The sequence below is a fragment of the Garra rufa genome, chromosome 3 (assembly GCF_049309525.1).
Source record: "Garra rufa chromosome 3, GarRuf1.0, whole genome shotgun sequence".
NCBI lineage: Eukaryota > Metazoa > Chordata > Actinopteri > Cypriniformes > Cyprinidae > Garra > Garra rufa.
The window spans coordinates 38647211-38667964 of record NC_133363.1 but is presented as its reverse complement, the minus strand read 5'-3'; the positions used below and the strand labels follow the sequence as shown (position 1 = coordinate 38667964).

Sequence of the window (20754 nt, the reverse complement as noted above, 5' to 3'; positions counted from 1 at the left end):
AATATTTTATATATATATATATACATAGTCAAGCCCAAAATTATTCATACCCCTGGCAAATTCTGACTTAAAGTTACTTTTATTCAACCAACAAGTTTTTTTTTTTTTTTTTTGACTGGAAATGATACATAAGACGATGTACAAGAGGTATCATTGTGGAAAAATATTATTCATCTTTTATTTACATTTGAACAAAAAGTGCATGTCAAACACTTCCTATAATTGCTGACCAGCATTTTGCATGTCTCCACTGGTATTTTTGCCCATTCATCTTTAGCGATGAGCTCCAAATCTTTCAGGTTGGAGGGTCTCCTTGCCATCACCCTGATCTTTAGCTCCCTCCACAGACTCTCAATTGGATTTAAGTCAGGACTCTGGCTGGGCCACTGCACAACATTAATGTTAATTTCTTTACCACTTTTGATGTGTGTTTTGGGTCGTTGTGCTGAAATGTCCACTGGTGCCCAAGGCCAAGTTTCTCTGCAGACTGCCTGATGTTGTTGTTGAGAATTTTGATGTATTGCTCCTTTTTCATGGTGCCGTTTACTGCGATTAGGTTCCCTGGTCCACTGGCTGAAAAACACCCCCAAAACATTTGCTTCCCACCACTATGTTTGACAGTGGGGATGGCTTCTCCTTTTTTACGCCAAATGAAGGCTACATCATTGTGGCCAAACAATTCAATTTTTTTCAACCAGAAGTCTTCTTCTTTGTCCAGATGAGCATTTGCAAAGGCCAAGTGGGCTTTTGTGTGCCTTATCTGGAGAAGTGGTGTCCTCCTTGGTCTGTGTCCGTGGAACCCAGCGGTGTGCAGTGTCCGTTGGACTGTCTGCCTTGAGATGTTGCCACCAGCAGAGCCCAGATTCATCAGGATGGCCTTGGTGGTGATCCTTGGATTCTTTTTTACCTCTCTCACTATCCTCCTGGCCAGCACAGGTGCCACCTGTCACAATCACAGCTTCCAAAATATATATATATATATTAAGCAGCACAACTGTTCCCAACATTGATAATAAACGTAATAAATCTGCATATTAGAATGATTTGAAGGATCATGTGACACAGAAGACTGGAGTAGTGGCTGATGAAAATTTATCTTTTCATCGCAGAAATAAATTATATTTTAAAATATGTTAAAATAGAAAGCCATTATTTTAAACTGCAACAATATTTCACAATATTACATTTTTTTCTGGATTTTTGATGAAGTAAATGCAACCTTAATGAGCATGCATAAGAGAATTATTAAAAAAAACATAAAAAATGTTACTGATACCAAACTTTTCAATGGCAGTGTAATTCAATGAGTGCACTGTGTAAAATAAAAGACTTAAACTTAATGTTAAAGGATTAGTTTACTTCCAAAACATTTACAGATAATTTACTCACCCCCTTGTCATCCAAAATGTTCATGTATTTCTTTCGTAAAGAAATTCTGTTTTTTTGAGGAAAATTTCAGGAATTTTCTCCATATAGTGGACTTCCATGGTGCCCGCGAGATTGAACTTCCAAAATGCAGTTTAAATGCAGCTATAAAGGGCTCTAAAAAGAAGGGTCTTATCTAGCGAAACGATTGGTTATTTTCTAAAAAAAAAAAAAGTACAATTTATACACTTTTTAACCACAAATGCTGGTTTTGTCTAACTCTTTGATGCGCAAGCATACTCTTTGCACAGTAGCGTGTTACTAATATAACGTAAACACGCCCCTGTCTGTGCACTCCGGTTCAAGACAGAGTATGCCGAAAAACTATTTTTATACTTTTTAACCTCAAATGCTCATCTTGTCTAGCTCTGTGATGCATACTCTGTGCTCTCCGGTTCAATGCAGTTAGGGTATGTTGAAAAACTCCTATCTCATTTTCTCCTCCAACTTCAAAATCGGTAATTCTGCAGCGATGTAGGACAATTTTAAAATTAGAGGAGAAAATGTCTTGAACCAGAGTGCACAGAGTACACATCGCAGAGCTAGACAAGACGAGCATTTGAGGTTAAAAAGTATATAAATTGTAATTTTTTTTTTTTGGTGAAAATAAATAAATTTTTTCATTAGGTGTGCCCACCTGTTCAATATTTTGCATGTAAATAGGCCATATTTGTCTGATTATATATTTTAATTTGTTCATGTAGGTGGATTCCCCTTCTAATTAATGTGCTTGGCTAATTCTAGTGAACGCATGGAGAAAGCCAAATATGAGTCACCTCACTGATGCTTATATGATCTGTAAATAATATATGAGACAATCAGTAATTAACAGATTGCTGAAATGATAATCTTATCATCTGATACTGGTGCTCTTGTGTCTTGTCACAAATTATTTTGAGGTTAACAATTAGCACGTAGGCTAACAATATGTTTAAATGATAATCACATGTCATTAGGCTTGCTACTGTAGTTAAATATAAAAAAATAATAAACATGATTTAAACAGAGGTTATCGCAATAAAACAACATTCAGTGAATCCATGAATCATCTGATCTTCAATAATCATGAGAAGCTTCTGGGTGAGACTAATTGTTGACTCGCTGGTACCACCTTGTGGCGCTTTTAGAACATTTCTCTAATACATGTTTTTTTTCTCTGGAGTGAATGATGTATTGTAAACACTTTATGTCACATGGTTTATACGTTTTTTTTTTTTTTCCAAAGAGACCAGCTTCGCTGCCATTCAGAAGTTTGGGGTCATATCGTTTAAAAATATTTGTACAAAAAAGTCATGCAGCCCAAGTATGAGTAAGAGTACCAATGTGCTCTAAACACAATAATAAAGGATTTACCACACAACAGATTATGATATCTTTGATAAACAATCTGTCCTCATGTTCTGAACTGACTACTAAATTAAGGGCCATATGTAGTTTGTACATGAGTCCTCTGCACTGTTGCTAATGCTGTTATTTGTGACTGAATAAGTGCACACTTTACCTTACTGGTGTTTGGCTCCAAGAAGAACCCTCCAGAGGGTTGCACTCTGTGAATTGGTTGTTGTGGTGTTTAAAAGAAAATCTGAAAAGTAAAGGAAATACCAAATAAGTAAATAAAAAATAGCTCTGAAAGAGAGAAAGATGAGCAGAAAACAGATCTCCAGAGAGAGAGAAAAAAAGGTGGGATGTTTTTTATTAGCATCTTTAGCATAATTTTTAGTTATTTAGCATCTGCTGTGAAAGTATGATCCCACAATCAGGTAGTATATGTTTTTCACAGTAAAATAAATAAAATCAATACAATAATTTGGCCCTACGTTAATTATTTCCTTTAAGCTGTCTATATTTGAAAATCTTTATTATAATTTATTTATTATTTATTTGTTTGTATTTTTGTATCCAGGAAAGTTATGAGGCTAAGAATAGACAACAATTTACCTGAAAAAGATTCACTTAAGTAAAAAATGTGAAATAGCATCTAGTTTCTATTCTAATTTTACTTTAATTTCAAATCGGTGAAATTTATTTTGAAGGAGCAGATTCGACAGTCTGATTCTCTTTTGGATCTTACTCCCCCTCTCCCGTGCAACCTGAAGTGACAACGCTGAGGTCTTGCCTTAGGGACAGGTTAAGACGACCGAAACTGAATATTTATGTCTTTAAGTATTACCGATAGAGAGGGTAACAAAGTAATCGTGTATTAGTGATTATGGCGCTCCGGGTTGTAGATGTGTTGTCCTGGCCTTGGGTTCGAATGTACGTAGCATTCAGTGTATGTTTACTGACAGGATGTATCTACAATGTGTATGAAGAAGCGAAAGATCCGCTCAAACAGACTGTTCTCACGAACAAACTCTCCCAGGACTTATCCGCTGGCAGGACAGTCGATGACAATGTCAACAATGAAGAATTATATGCACCTGTTTTGTGGTATCACGATACGGATAGCTTCTGTATATGGGTAAGCTGTCAATTAAAAAAAGAAATAAATAATAAGCTAAATTTGTAAAAACTTTTTAGCATGATTAACTCGGCTAAAATGTTTTAAAAGTGGATTTACGATTATTTATAAGAACTTGACAGGTTTACTTTAAATTAGATTATTAAAATATTTCATATTTATAATTGACTCATATAAAACATACAGTATCTTATTTTATGACTTCCACAGTTCAGTTCTTATTTAAACAAATAACATGGTCCTGGTACTTCAAACTTGGTGTTTTCATACTGTATACTGTATATTAGGTTTTAGGGGCTTAGTATTATTAGAGCAAATGTACATTGGTGCAGCTAGTAGTATGTGCAGAATATTATATTGTTTATCTTCTCAGGTCCTTGTGAACACATTGTGCTGTTTTCTCCTGCTGATGGCAAAATGTGCCCAGTTTGTTGTGTTTGGTGATCTCAGAACAAATGAAAAACAGGTGACATTTAACATAACAAGAAAATAATTGTGTTTCAGTGTGTTTCTCCATATCCAGACACAGGAATGTATATCTAATAAAGCCTTCTGTATGTTCATATATGTTCTTGACATTCCTGCTATAAGAACCTAAAGGACAAAATCTGGAATTTTCTATTCTACAAGTTCATCTTTCTCTTTGGTGTGCTGAATGTGCAGTCAGAGAGGGAGCTGGCCATGTGGTGTCTTTGGTTCTCTGCACTTCTCTTTCTTCAGCTGTTGGGCCAGCTCTGCAAAGATCGTTTTGACTATGTAAGTAAACATATTTTCCGTTAATATCCAGACACCCAAAACTTAGAGAGAGAAATCCAGAGCCTGGAAACTGTGTCAAACACAGATGACCCACCATGTGACCACCCAAGTCCATATCAATTTCAGGGTTAACATTAAAAATAGCATTAGAGTTCTTGATTCCCTTTGCTAAAATAATCTTCTGTTTAGTTTTAAGTATTAGAGAAGATAATGATTATAAATCTGTATCATTCCTCATGTAAGTGCTTTCACCTAGACATTTTAACCTAATCTGCATTTTGTTGTGCAACTGTATTATTTTTTAGATTCATTAACTTTTAGTGTTACAGTATGTATTCAATGTAATCAGTGGCCATGACTTGAGAATGATATTGTGTGTTTGTATTTCATAGCTCTCGTCATCCTCCACCACGACTCTGGGCAGCCATATGCGCATGTTGTTCCTGCTGATGTGTTTATTTGTGTCCTCTGGGGCTCTCACTGTAGTATGTGGCCTGCTGGGGTTTTCCCATGGTATGCACACTCTCTCCTTTATGGCAGTTGAAGTAAGTTTGAATGTGTGTGCATGTGAACCTGTTTGTATGTGTGTATCTTAAGTCTGTAAGATACACACATACTTTATTTACCATGTGAAAACAAGTACTGTATACATTTGTTTTTAAGTATACATATTCTTTAAAAAAAGCATTTTTTTGTTTTGTTTTTTACAGTGCCTAATGGTAACTGTATATCTGAGCCATGCAATTTTACGGTAAGTATTGTAATTGTGAGGTTTACCATTAACATTATATGAATATTTCTAATTAATAGAAAAGAATTCATCATAAATAGGTATTAGGCTTTAACAAACTCAAGTACAGATTCCCAAAATAATACTTAAAGGTTGTATCAGCGATTTCTAGCCTAAAACATAAAGTGTCAATTTCAGCTGACCTTTCTTCACGATCCGCTCGCTGCCTGCCCCACTACCAACCTTTCCACACATAAACAAACAGTGTTCCAACCAATCAGCGTCAGGGGTTTGGTGTTGTGGACTTTCCTACTGGTGCAGGGATGTGAGGGAGGCGGAGCGAAAGTCCACAACACCAAACCCCTGACGCTGATTGGTTGGAACACTGTTTGTTTATGTGTGGAAAGGTTGGTAGTGCCGATTGTTTTTTTGGCATATCTCGGACCCTAGGCTGACCAGAGAGACGTGTTTTTTTCACAGACAATTTATGGGGCAGGCAGCGAGCGGATCGTGATGAAAGGTCAGCTGAATTTGACACTTTATGTTTCAGGCTAGAAATCGCTGATACAACCTTTAAATATAGAAGTGAAGTACTATTACTCAAATAATTTACACCTCTGGTAAATAAAGACCCTTGAGAGCTGACTAGAATACCATCATTCTATGCATTTATAGGATACAAATATTATATATCGTAATTATTGTTTAAATTATATGCGATTTGACATTATCGAGTATATTGCAAAAACTACTTCTTATGCACATTTAGAGATCATGCTTTCACTGCGTGATTTAGTCTATTAAAATACATTTAGAATTCCCCCAAAATTCAAGATAAGAATTTGCCCCATATGACTTTTTATGCATTTTATGTTTATATAGTTAATATCACACAACGAGTAAATTTTTTCTCCAAATAACAGTATGATTGCAAATGTGATATTGATTTTATAAAAGAGTCCAATAAACAAAGGGTTAATATTAATTTACATTTTATCAGAAATTAGAACAAAGCCACAACAGAAATGTTTTGTGTCTCTGAGCAACACACAATGGATTTTCGTTAATGAATTAATCAGCCGTTTGAAGGAATTAGTTGAATGAATGATTCGATGACTCACTCATTCAGTGATTTGATTGTAGGTTTATATTTTAAGTATATTTCTCTTTTTTCACACAATCTTTTGAAATATCACTATTGAATGTTTTGCTTTTAAAACGTTAAAACATTTTTTATGCCTTTGTGACAGCAGGCTAACTGCATTCATGTCCTACATTAAACAGTCTGTTGCCACTTCAGATCCAGATGCTGTGCCACCTCTGCATTGCAAACACGTATTTTGTTGATACTGATTTTATTTGATTGGTAACAGCCCTACAGCGTCTTGCTATTTAAATTTATTGATTAAATTTAAGAATCTGACACAAAAGATGATGCATACATTTAATTAGGTTGGAACTTATTCGGAAAGTTAATTTCTGCTACTCCTGCAAACTAACCACCGCACAGAATATAAAGAATATCAAAAGCTTTGGGTGTCAGCTGTCCATGGCAGTCCTAAAGCTGCCAAAGTACCAAAATGCCAAATTATCGATATCGACAGAATTCCAGAAAATATTGTTATGGTATTTTTTGTCAGTATCGCACACCCCTATAAATGCCATCTATAAATGACATCTCATTTTGTTCAGGTACGTAATTCACCTGTATGACCTGATCTGTGAAGGTTCCTGGGAAGCTAAAGAGGCCCGTATTTATTACACAGACTTTATCATGGAGATGGGTATTCTTTTCCTAAATATGATGCATCATATACACATGCTGGTGAGACAATCATGTTGTTGTTTTTTACCTTTATTTTAAAGACAATTAATTGTGTACCACAGAAAAAAGAACGTTTTGTTGTTTTATTGCTATTAAATCATATATTAAATAGCATTTAATTTTTTTGTCTGTTTCTCTTTTTCAGCTCTATGGGAATATTTGGTTCTCTGTGGCTGATGTGATTATATTGACGCAGTTCCGTTTCTTGTCTCAGGAAATGCAACGCAGGTTAGGTCAACACAAAAACTACCTGCATATTTATGATGTTTTGGATAAGAGGTAAGTGTTACAGAACTGTTAAGCCTTTCTCAGCATACTTGGGTAAATAGCACTGAATAAGAGACTACAGCAAAAGAAAAACATTCATGATAGCGTCTTTCCCAAATGAGGAAAATAATGCAGTCAGAACAGAGAAATATATCCAATTTACCATCACACTTAGCTGTGAGTTAGAAACTCACTCATATCAGTGTTGCATAGTTTTCTGTAATTTAGCGCCAAGGTTAGCTTATGTTTAAATGGTTCCATAAAGAACCTTTAACATTTGAAGAACCTTTCTGTTTCACAAAAGGTTCTTTGTGGTAAAAAAAGGTTTTTCAGATTATAAAAAGGTAAGAAAGAAATAGTTCTTTAAAGAACCTTTGACTGAATGGTTCTTTGTGGGACCAAAAACGGTTCTTCTATGGCAACGCTGTAAAGCAGCGTTATTTTTACGAGTGTAATACAAAGTGAAGAGTTATACATGTATATCCGAATTTGAAAAAATATAAAAATAAAAAAACTTGTTTTTTTGATGTTAATAAATGTGGAACAGTCTGTAAAAATGTTCAATCGATAGTTAATAATGCTAGCAAAACTGAATTTCCTGAAATGTCAGTTTAAGTTTCTCAAACTCTGTTTCTCCCTGTAGTATACTATTGTGCTGTATGCTGTTTTATTTTTGTACATGAGTAAGGTAACAGCTGTTATATGTGCACTATGTTTTGGCAATTTGCAGTAATGAAGTGAGAAAAGACAGGCCTCCTAAATCATAATGTCTCTTGGCAGGTTTTCTATGGCTACAATGGAAGAGCTGGCATCTCATGATGACAGATGTGCTATCTGCTGGGAAAAGATGTACACAGCATACAAACTGCCCTGTGGGCACCTTTTCCACAAGTATGAAAATGACCACATTACAGCTAGAAAAGAATTTATTAGTTACAAGAAATTACTTTTCCACTCTAAATGATGGCTAAGTCCTCTACAAAATGTAAATCTGTCATGCAGCAATGAGTTAAATGGGTCACTATAAAGTATTGTGCATTGCTGTGGAAATAAATCATACAATTTCCTAGGAAACCTCTTTAAGTAGTCTCCAAGATGCTGGTACCTGTTTTTGTTTTCAGGTCATGCTTGCGTTCCTGGCTCGAGCAGGATTTGTCATGTCCCACATGTAGGATGTCTGTAAATATGAGTGGCAGTCATACCAGAAATGATCAGGAGGGGGCAGCATTGTCCGTCAGTTTGGGCCCAGCTGCTGTGCCAAATACAAACAGAGCTCCAATCATTTACCACAGTCACCTCTTCCATTTTCATGGTACACTAACAAATGCCCACTTTTTATAGTAATACTTTAAATTGCCCTAATGGTGCTGTAGTCACATCTGAAGACTCAAAAGTAAATCCTTCGAAATTGCTTTTTAACAGAGTTTATTATTGCTTTAAATGAGAATGTTAGTTTCATCTTGCCAAATAGAGTAAAACCATTTTCTTTTTACAGGTTCCCAGATTGCTAACTGGCTACCTGTTTTTTCGGTTGAATTTGTGCACTCTTCTAATATGATTATTCTACTGCAGGCAGACGACTCACAGGTAATAAAGTAAGAATCAACATTTTCCTTATAAATTGTTTTTTGTTGAAATAGTTACCCTACTATTCTATCCCGTATTTACCATAGTTGCCATATTCCTTTCATCCCCTTTCGCTTTAGGATAGTGTTCCACAGATAATTCGAAAATGACATTTTTTTTTTTTGATTGGCATTATCTATTAACTGCTTTTCAGGTACATCAGGAGGAAGAAATGTTTCATCAAGCAGACCTACCAGACTAGTTATTTCAAAAGGCTTTGGAACAAACACAAATGTGCTACTGACTCACTGATACCTGAGCTGGTAAAAAAGAGAAAAGAATGAAACTGTCAGTTCATGTTGTTTGATGGAAGGATGGAAGGACAAGACTGGAAATGTGCAACAAGTGTGTTTTGACACTATAAAAGGCATAGTCCGCCTTTCCCTTTAAATTTATTGATGGCACTGTTAATAGAAAGTGCATGGTTAAGAGTTTTAAAATGCTAAGAAGTTCTGAAAAGTAAAAATACATGGTTTATGCATTGTAAATATTTATTTATACAAATAAGCCCAAGCAGAATAAAGGTACAATTTCATGTTTGTTTGTTTTTTATGAAAACTCATAGAATTTGTGTGTAGGCTATATTCAGGATGGTTTTTGTGTGATTGACAGCATATGTATATGGAACTAATTCATTTATCTAGCGTGTTAAAGTGTGTGACAAAGTCAGACAGAACATTTGTTTTTTCCGAAGGCTCGAGTTTTTCACATGTGCTTTGAATTACAGTTCTTTTTTGTCGGTGTTTATGTGCCAACCAAGAACACGCGGAAGGGGGCGACACTTTTCCGAAGGGCAAACACCGAGCGTATTAAACTGAAACATACAGTATACAAAACAACACATGGGCACGTCTTATAAGTTCCGTACAGAAAAACAGATTACTCCACACAGCATAAACACAAGTCCATGAGTCCTTTAAAGCAAGCCTGTTGACGCGGTGAGTATTAATGTCATTTATAGCCTACTATAGCCTACTTTTTATTTTACAGATGGACATTTCAGGCGCTCATGATACTAGGTGGCATAACGGAGTAGAGGAAATACCCTACGGATTTCTAAGACTTTTTTGCTATTCTTCCCTTTTTCACTCGGCGTTTATTTTCAAAGACAGATTTACTGTGAGAATACTTAGCCTAAGTATCTTTATTCCAGGGAAAAAAATATGTATTTAATTGAATACACGGTGTCTCATAGCGAGCCATGTTTCATCACACTTTTATGTTAGTAAAAAATAAAAAAGATGCCACATGTAAAATAATGTGGCCTGTGGATTTGCTGACAATATCCTGTTGCTGAAAGAGTCAGCTTATATTTGAAATGAAACAGGGAGTAGGACAAAGTCTGAATAGTGTGTTTTCATATAGGCCTATAAAACATTTTTTACTTTTTTTAAAAATAAATGGCAGTTTTGAAACGAGCATATATAACCAATATATATATTATATATATATATATATATATATATATATATATATATATATATATATATATATATATATATATAATATTATTATTATTATTTTTTTTTTTTTAAAGCATATTTAAATAGGCTCTGAAATATTGTGACAGCCTCCCAAATAGCCTGGGTCTTCCTTTTTCTTGCATTTATAATAAATATTTCGAGTCCTTACTTTATTGTCAACACTGAAATCTGATGTGAGTAGTATTTATTTATTTACTTTTTTGACACGTGTTACTGTGCATGCCAGTTGCCTCCAGTTTCTGACTTGTTTTTATTTTATTACTTTTTTTTTTTTTTTATCAGCCTCATAAGATGTTAATATATAAAGAAGCAGGCATCAGGGATGCATGGATATGGTGGTTCATATGCACCCTTCTCTCACTTCTTCATGGAGTAATATCCGAAACCAGTAGAGCACTGGATATAATGACAAAATATCCACTAATTGATGGGTATGACTTACTTTTCATTTTCATTCATTCACACATCATTTATTTTGTATTTTTAATCTGTGCTTTAAACATAACTGCTTTATAATATACAACAAGGTGCGGTCTTTGTGATTTGGTAGCTCTTCTTATATATATTTTTAACCCCTTCAGAATAAATAGTAAAATAGTATTGATTGGCAATTGTGTTGAAGAAATCTGATATGTCTGTGATTGGCTACATTGTTAAACAATTGTAAAAACGTTTAGAATAGAACCTATTCACACAAGGAGCATTTGATGAAAGTTACAGCAGTATCAGATGATTCCCGGGGCCCTAAGCGATCACTTAACTTGCTTATTGGTTAAGTCCGCCCCTGTATACAGCTGGGAATGGAACTACTGGACAGCAAATGGCTTCAGAAAAGGTTGTAGTTGGTGTTGTGATGTCTTTTGATTTTACACTGCTTTTATATCTCTTTACTCAGACACAATGACCTGGCACTACCTCTGAGAAGGCACTATCACAACAAACTGAGCAAGTTGAATATGGATGACATTCCTTATGTGGCTACAGATATTAGACGCCTCACTGTTGGCCATGTTGGTGGACAGGTAATTTCTCTTGGCTGATCTTGATTATAATCTGTATCTTTAATTATTCTGTACATCATTTTGCTTTTAAGTATCAGTTGTAAATTTAAAGTTACAAACCCATGTTGTGTATACTGTATCTTGTGTAGATCAAGTGCTGATGAACAAGCTTGTTTTGCTTCAAATTCACACACGACTTCTAATATCGTGCAGTTCCATGAGCATTATATAATTATCTTTAACTATTATCTTGAACTCCACTATCCTCTCTTATAATTTATTTAATAAGTCACACAATTTCACTTAAACTGCTAATCTCTCCCTAAAGTAGTCATACTATTTCTTAGACATTTTGATTTCGGACCCACAAGTGAGTGAGCAGTTTTGGTTATTTTGTGTATAATTAAAGATAAATAAGTCCTTGATATTTGTCAGGTTTTCGCAGCGTACGTGTTGTGCACAGCTCAGGACAAAGATGCTGTCAGACTGGCCTTGGAACAGATTGATGTAATTCGTCGTGTGTGCACTGAAAACCCAAAGATGGAACTGGTCACCACAGCTGAAGGTACCATTGCACCCCAACCTCCACTTGACCTAAAGTTTTCACTTTGTTGTGATTAAACATTTAGAATTTTTTAACTTTATACTGAGCAGTTTATGAAATTAAAGTAATATCCTATTAAAGATAAACGTTTGCTGTTTATAGGTTAGTATGTCATCTCAAAGTCTTTTTCAAAACAAATACCTTTTTTGAGATTTTGAGGGAGATCCCCTGCTGGTAGAAACCCTTGTTAGAGTTTTGTCTTCCAGTGACTGATTGCTTCTAGTCCAGACATGTCTTAGATTTATTTTTCTGTATGTTGAAGCATAATCAATGAAAAAGTGAAAGTGTGGTTCGTGCCAACTGAACAGAGGAAGTGTGGTTACCCCGTCATCATATCATATATCTTCTAGCAGTTTGTTGCTTAGGGAAAAAGTTTACACAAAAATGCTAATTCTACAGTTGTTGTATAAGTAAAAGGAGAAGAGACCATATGCAATCCCAGGCTACCTGCCTGAGGATATTCTCTCTTAACATGATTGGACCAGTGCTGTGTGTATGTGATACTGTAAAAACCTCTAGACTGAATTTTACATATCACATACACCACTGTCCAAAAGTTTGGGGTCTATATTTAAATGGTTTTGAAAAAGATAAGTCTCTTTATGCTTTTTAATTTAAACAACTGTTTGTTATTTTAATATATTTTAAATGGAACATTTGTCATGTTACATAACATGAAACAAAATGTAGCATTTCCTATTAATATCAATGTTGAACACAGTTGCTTAATATTTTAGTGGAAACCGTGACACATTGTTTTCAGGATGATTAAACAGTGTTTATTAGAAACTATTACTTTTGATCAATTTAATGTATGATGAAAGTATCAATTTCTTCTAAAAAAAAAAAAAAAAAAAAAAACACACTGACCCCAAACTTTCAAACAGTAGTTTATAATAGTGTTTTTTTGTGTAATAAGGGTAGTACTTGGAATAGATGCTGTTTGCAAGCCTGAAATTATTCATACCCCTGGCAAATTCTGACTTATAGTTACATTTATTCAACCAGCAAGTTTTTTTGACCGGAAATGACTTCTCCCAAAAGATAATAAGACGAAGAGGCATCATTGTGGGGAAAAAAAAATATTTCTCAGCTTTTATTTACATTTGAACAAAAAGTGCCATGTCCAAAATTATTCACACCCTTTGCAAACTGTCACAGTCTATGGGAAAATCCAAAGTTCTATGCCATTCCAAATAGTCCAAGCTGTTCTAAAGCATCCTAATTACCCTGATTCATCGGGAACAGCTGTTTTAATCAACTCAACAGGTGAAAAACAGAAGCTCTCTTCTGTTGGTTTGTGGACAGTCATGGCTAAGACAAAGGAGCTCACTGAGGACCTGCGGCTGCGCATTGTGGCTGCTCACAAGTCAGGAAAGAGCTATATGACTATATCTAAATGTTTTGAAGTTCCAGTGGCTACAGTGCAAAGTATTATTAAAAAATACAAGACGTTCCGCACCGGCTCTGCTGGTGACAACATCTCAAGGCAGACAGTCAAACGGACACTGCACACCGCTGGGTTCCATGGACGCAGACCAAGGATGACACCGCTTCTCTAGATAAGACACACAAAAGGCCGCTTGGCCTTTGCAAATGCTCATCTGGACTAATCGCAGTAAACGGCACCATGAAAAAAGGGCAATACATCAAAATTCTCAACAACAACATCAGGCAGTCTGCAGAGAAACTTGGCCTTGGACACCAGTGGACATTTCAGCACGACAACGACCCAAAACACACAGCAAAAGTGGTGAAGAAATGGTTAGCAGACAAAAACATTAACGTTTTGCAGTGGCCCAGCCAGAATCCTGACTTATATCCAATTGAGAATCTGTGAGGGAGCTAAATATCAGGGTAATGGCAAGGAGACCCTCCAACCTGAAAGAGTTGGAGCTCATCGCTAAAGATGAATGGGCAAAAATACCAGTGGAGACATGCAAAATGCTGGTCACCAATTACAGGAAGCGTTTGGATTGCAGTAATAGCCAATAAAGGCTTTTCTATTGATTACTGAGAAGGGTATAAATAATTTTGGACATGCCACTTTTTGTTCAAATGTAAATAAATGATGCCTCTTGTACATTGTCTTATTATCTTCTGGGAGACATCTGTGTCATTTCTAATAAAACAAAAAACTTGCAAACAATATAACAAGAATTTTTGTGTCTATGTATGTTTAAGGAATGAGGAACAGTACAAAAATCACATGTTTAATTAGTATAGAGGGAGGCCACTCCATTGACAGCAGTTTACCAACACTACGCATGTTCTACCTGCTTGGAGTAAGATCCATGACCCTCACACATAACTGCAACACCCCATGGTAAATACTCACCATACATGTACAACATAAGCTAATAATAAAACCAATGTGTGCAAATGAGTACAAACAAGTTTTAATACTGAATTGTGTAGGGCTGAGACCTCATCTAGTATTTACTCAAATTACCAGCAGAGGAGTAACAGCCTGACAGATTTTGGCAAGGTAAGTTTTTCTTAATGCAAGATAGTTGAACCAAAATTATGGTTGTTATTAGTGGGGAATTTGACCCGGTATTAAAGACCTCTTTCGTTTTCTTCTATATTTGGAAATATCTGTCTTGTGTCCCCTTTTTGAACCTAAAGACTAGAGATAAAAAAATACACTGAAAATTCACAGACAGTTTTCTTTTTTTGCCTAAAAATGCCTTCGATCTTAGAGTTACTAAAATATTCAAGATGGTGATTTGTATATCCTGTTTGCACAGTAGTTCATCATTACCTCTAAATTATTTTTTTCTGAGCGTATATATAACTAGCATAACTAACTGCTTTACACTTGTACTTAATGAATTGAATAATTTCATTAAGTCTCTTTCCCCAGGCAGTGGTGAGTGAGATGAACAGGTTGGGAATGCTGGTTGATCTGTCCCATAGCTCATGGGAGACGGCCAGAGCTGTGCTGAAACATTCTACTGCTCCAGTTATTTTCAGCCACTCCTCAGCCTATGCTATCTGTAACAATACTCGCAATGTACCTGATGACCTCCTGTTGCTGCTGGTGAGACCTCTGCTTGTTTTGCAACATTAGACATAGTTCACCCCCCACAAAAAAAATAAAAATCTTCAAAATTTCAGTTTTACTGAAAAGAAAGACACTAATAGAAGTGGTAATAATCACTTTTTTTCTAGAAAGAAAATGGTGGGCTTATCATGGTGAACTTCTACAACAGCTTTGTAGCATGTTCAAGTAACGCAAACGTGTCTATTGTGGCTGGTAAGACGGTCGATTCCTTTATTTTGTTATTATCTTTTTTCGTGGTTTTAATTTCAATGTGGGTTTTTTTAGATCATTTTGATCATATAAAGCGAGTGATTGGAGCTGAAAGCATTGGGATTGGAGCAGACTATGATGGGGCACATGGGCAAGTAAAGATCTCATCTACATTTTATCTATTTATCTAAAATGTCGTTACACAATTTATACACAATTTTGTTTACGCACACTTCTTTGCTCTGTTTATTTGCCTAACATACCTCCACGGAATCCATGCTTTCAGAATTCATCATAGATTTCTGCAGAATTTAAACACAAACATTTTGCATATTGTTTTAGCTAGCAACAGCATTGTAGTATTTTCAGCACCAGTTAACACATTTTACAGCATTTAAATCCATTCAGAAGAATTCATAACCCCCAAGAATCACACAGAAAAGCATGCAAATTATGTCTGTGGCCCTTATCTGTTGTCTATGTCTGTTTGCATGTGTTTATGCATGCCTGTATTATTACAGATTCCCTAAAGGCCTGGAGGATGTTTCCAAATATCCAGTGCTAATTGAAGAGCTGATATCAAGAAACTGGACTGAGGAAGAGCTGGCGGGAGTGCTAAGACTGAACTTCCTCAGAGTGTTCCGAAAGGTTGAGAAGGTCAGGAACTTAATTCTTGAGTTCAGTTTCCAGTTCAATTAGGTCAATTAAGATATGTATACATCTTGGCCTATTTAGTTTAGTATAAATGTAATATATGCAGTAGCACACTGGCACACCCTTGCAAATGACATTAGTAAACATAGCAAACATACTTAATGTGCATGTGTTTGTCATAGACTTTTCTGTGTTTTTTGTACTGGAGAACTCAATAAGACATCCCAGCCAAATTATTGTCTACACTTTCTCACACACATTCTTTCTTACATTCTCTTGTTCCTAAGCTTCTTCCTTTCTTGTACTACAGTGGTGACCTTTACAGCCAGATAAAAAATTCCTTCCAGTTCCTTCTATTTTCTTTGAAACTCCTACTGCCTCTTTGTCCTGCTCTTAGTGAACCCCATTTATTTATCTGATCACATTACATTACATCTTCCATCTGTAGGTAACCCTCTTCTTTTAAATAACAGTTGTTATTGAAACATCTCAGCTCTACTTTACGTCTCAAATCTCTCTTACCTTATTAAACCAAACAGACCAGAGAAAGTGTATCTATTACATCAGGGCTGCCAACTCCCACGCTTTTGGCAGTGTTCTCATGGCACACATCCAGAAACATCTGGTGCAAAGAAGAAAATGATAGTGTGTTGACTGGTGTAGTAGTGAATTATTCAGACCAGTCGAGGGAAATGCATAACTTATTTCCACGCATGCTGAGTATTGCAACCTCCCTCTCATCTTGTACTGTTTCTTCACTTTTGTTTGTGTTAATAAATAATATGCTGTATAACCTACATAGAAATAAGTTAAGTTCATTTTTTGCACCATCGCAGCAGTTATTTTACATCATTTTTTGATAAAGACAGGACCAGTTCTTAAACAAAATACCACTGTCAGTGTGTTTTAACAAAACAACTGCCGACCCCCCACAGGAATTCTTACTCAAAGTTGGAAATGAGTTGGCAGTCTTGATGTACCTAGAGTATAGATATAGATATGACACCTTATCATCCTCTTCTTAATAAAGTATGATAAGATTCCTCCTTATCTAAATGTCACTGCACTGGTTCAGCACATCTGAGGAGATTTTATCAAAATGTAACTGCGCTTAGTTTGGACTGCAGCCAGTGCAAGAAATATTTTGAAACCCTGTTGCCTCTATCAACCTTAGTTATCACTTCCAACTAATGGTGGTGGTCTATTTTGTTTTTAGTTGTAAATTGGCATCTTTTATATATATTTATACAACAGTTTATTCTGGTCCTCGAATCTGATTGGCTGAGAGAAGTGCAATATTGGAGTGATATTAGAACTCCAACCGTTTCACCGTTTGTATCACTCTGGTTGAGGTATTTATCACAGCGAGTGTGATGGCGGATGGCCAAATCCGCTATGTAAGAAATAGTTGACGACGGGCGGTTGAATTCTTAGAAAATAATGCATTATTTTTGTAGAATTCTATGGACCGAAGTCAATTATTCCACTTATACTACGGTTACCACACGTCAAGACATCGATCAGATGATATATTTCAAGACATTCATCCGGTTTTTGTCCTTAAAATGCTATTGTGAGTAGAATTAATTTCTTACGCAGCTCATTCAATGCCATCGTTACTAATTCCAAAACGTCATTTTAGACCTAGCAATGATTTTTGAGCATTTGATGGCAAACTAATGCAGTTAATAATGACATTTAGACAGACCAACAGACAGACAGACAGATGGCAAGAGAAAGGGTGAGAGATATTAAGCTTGTGAATTCCTGTCTGAGTCTGTGCGTCTCTCAAAAGTGATCGACAGCATCGTCTCTACTAATAGTGAAACTTTAAATTCATTTTCTTCCAGACCATGCCGTTGTTACCTTGCGTGTAAGAACTGTCATGTAGTTTTTAGGTTGTTAATCGTCAGAACAGCATTCGTGCGTATGCTAACGTGTGTGCAAACTGTATGTGTGTGTGACTGTGAGGGAGAGAGAGTGGGAGAAATAGAGTATGTGCTTTCTGTACATAATAAAATGTAATTTTGTGGCAAAAATGTGGAAATAATCTGTCGTTTTTATCCTGTTGTTTACTGTGTTTATTTGTTTGGCCATTGTCGTTGTGGGATTTGGTTATTTTGCTGTTTTAAGCTGTAGGTACCTTTGAAATAACTGAAATCGTGTGGTGAAGTAATATAGACATGTAATGCGGTCAAGAGCTGTGCGTTTCCCTGAAAATAATGCACACCATTAGAACGTTCGTCAGCCAATCAGATTCAAGCATTCAACAGCCCCGTAGTATAAGATCTAATAAATAATGTTTCTGTGTCACAGAATGTATTTATTTTTTTTTAATACAATTTTTAGATGAGAATGTACTTGTTCAGACTTAAAGATAACGCCTGTTTGAAAATTTTCTTTAATGTTTTTGGAGGTGTGAGTTCCAGGCCACCAGCGGCTGTTCTGTGCTTATGAACGCGCCAAGCCCAGCTCTACCCCAGTTCTTCTGGAATTTGCCGTTGACTCTAATGTCTCTATAGTGGTTAAACTTGATATATAATTCGTTTTGGGTAAATCTAATAGGCAGGTTTTGGTCTTATTAATCTATGATTTGTTCCAGAGCAAACAGTTTTGGCTGAGGGCAAAGTCTCATCACGTTTAATTTTGATGTAAATTAACGCTGTATATCAGAGTGCTGCCTTTATACTTTTGACTAAATTATGATGGCTGTTGTAGTTTATTAAATATTATTATTCAATAAGTAATATTTAATATAAATAATAGTAGTATTTTATAATAGTATTTAGTATTGGGAAATGGTGTGTGTTTGTGGTGATCTTAGTTTCATTGTTCTGCCATTAAATGGTGTCCATGAGTGAGTTGGCAGTAAAGACTTTAATATTGAAAGAGACTGAAACAGGATTGTAAACAAGGAAGTTATTTTTACTTTTAACCAGTCTTGCCAAGTCCGAAGTTTTCCCGTGGAATCGGGCTACTTCAGCACTGTTGCTGCGGTTTGATTTTCATGTCCGTGGGTTGAAGCAACTCCAACAACATGATATTTAGCCACTGGATTGCAAATTTTATCAGGGGAACCCTTCCAAAAAACTTGTATTTTACCCCTCGGAACATGTTTTCCCCAGAAACTCGATTGAGCTAGTTTTGAGTAGCAATTGGGCAGGTTTTGTTGTGAAAACCTGGCAACCCTGCTTTCATCAACACATTGTAAGACGCAACCAACAAATGCACTGAGCAGCGGTGTCATTGCAAATCACCCTTAACAGATGAAAGGATAGTGCAACAAAGATATTGCTTTCCAGACATTCAAATTTCAAACTAATGTTTTATTGTGAGTATGAGATCGAGCTGAAGATTAAATGCTGTATCAGATGCAGGTAATTACACTCGCTCAGTCCATCTCTCTCTCAGATACTATACATAATACAGTGAGCTTTTAATACAGTAATACAATAAGCTTTAAATAAAGCAAGTCAAAGCTCCTTAACTAATTCTAAATTTACATTTTTTAAATTAGTAACTGAGGCTTGGGCTCAGCTGTTAAACTATCAACTTGAGTTTTGAATCCATGGCAGAAGGAAGGAGTTCTGCACAATTTTTTTTTTTAAATCACTCTGTTGTTGTTTCTTATGTGTTTACACACTCACACCATCAAACTGTTGTATAAGTGCAATATCACGCTCGTAACCATGCAGTTACCTACGGCATTTAATTCACTTTAAAGATGTGTGTACTGAAATAAGCATTACATATTCTTATACATTGTATTTTAAAAGTATTTCCCTCAGTGTGGTCAGAGCACATTTTAAGATTTTAAATATTTCTCTTTTTTCTTCATATGTTAAGGTACGTGATGATATGCTGCACATTTTACCCAGTGAAATTGAAATCTCACTTTCGGAAGTAAACGAGAGCTGTCGTGCAAAGCTGGTCCCTCCAGGCATGCCAAGATCGTCTGTCCAGAAAGTCCATCAAAGTAGCCATGGAAATGAAAACGCTCCATTGATGCCTGTGGAAGCTTTAATCTGCTTCATCTTACTTTTGATCCAATTACAGTAATCTAACAAACAATGAATTAACCAGAGATGTTTACCACAGACTGCTTAGCCAACACTTGATTTAAAATCTCTAACAAGACCAGGAGCACATTTGAAGTACATTAGTACAGACACATTAGGTCTTTGACCATTTTGAAACCATTATTTTTGGTAATTGCTTATGAAGACCATACTTTATAATGGTTACTTAATATGCATAGGTAGTCTTCAGATCACATGACATAAAAATGAGGTAACAAACAGCATTGTTGCAATATCTTGTACTTCCTTAGCATATAAGTAAGAAGCTGCTTTTTTTTTTATCTGTCTGGAGTTGCATTCTTGCAGAAGTAGATATAAAATAATATTATATTTTTTTATTGTTAAATGTTATTGTTTTTCCAAACACATTTCTTAAACACTCCTATTATCTCTTCCACCAAGCCCTCTGACTTGGACCAAGTATGTACCTCAGACTCAGTTAAACTTAAAGATGAATCTTTTGTATGCACCAAAGACTCACAACCTTTCAATAATAATGTATTCATTTATTATAGGAAGAAAAAGTACTTTACTTCCTTAACTTTACAATGCAATACCACCTGTTTTTTCTAGCTTCTTTTTGTTA

The 20754-nt window shown here is 35.6% G+C and overlaps 2 protein-coding genes across 3 annotated transcripts; both read left to right on the top strand.

The window, feature by feature from the left end:
- The first annotated feature begins 3516 nt into the window (after positions 1–3516).
- LOC141331152 (E3 ubiquitin-protein ligase AMFR-like) lies at positions 3517–9625 on the top strand. Of its 2 annotated transcripts, none has more exons than XM_073836070.1 (11): positions 3517–3886; positions 4260–4352; positions 4478–4642; positions 5035–5187; positions 5353–5393; positions 7065–7197; positions 7343–7476; positions 8245–8355; positions 8586–8776; positions 8960–9051; positions 9245–9625. In XM_073836070.1, exons 1-11 carry the CDS (start codon positions 3635–3637, stop codon positions 9290–9292), a joined length of 1413 nt encoding a protein of 470 aa, XP_073692171.1. In that variant the 5' UTR covers positions 3517–3634; the 3' UTR covers positions 9293–9625. The 2 variants fall into 2 exon arrangements, with proteins under 2 accessions (XP_073692171.1, XP_073692170.1); XM_073836069.1 differs by having other exon boundaries at positions 8960–9059.
- Positions 9626–9758: 133 nt separating this feature from the next.
- Positions 9759–20678, top strand: dpep2 (dipeptidase 2). Its single transcript, XM_073836071.1, has 11 exons — positions 9759–10028; positions 10857–11005; positions 11470–11596; positions 12011–12140; positions 14364–14505; positions 14598–14667; positions 15046–15222; positions 15354–15438; positions 15511–15586; positions 15957–16092; positions 19936–20678. Exons 2-11 carry the CDS (start codon positions 10866–10868, stop codon positions 20146–20148), a joined length of 1296 nt encoding a protein of 431 aa, XP_073692172.1. The 5' UTR covers positions 9759–10028; positions 10857–10865; the 3' UTR covers positions 20149–20678.
- Positions 20679–20754: the final 76 nt, after the last annotated feature.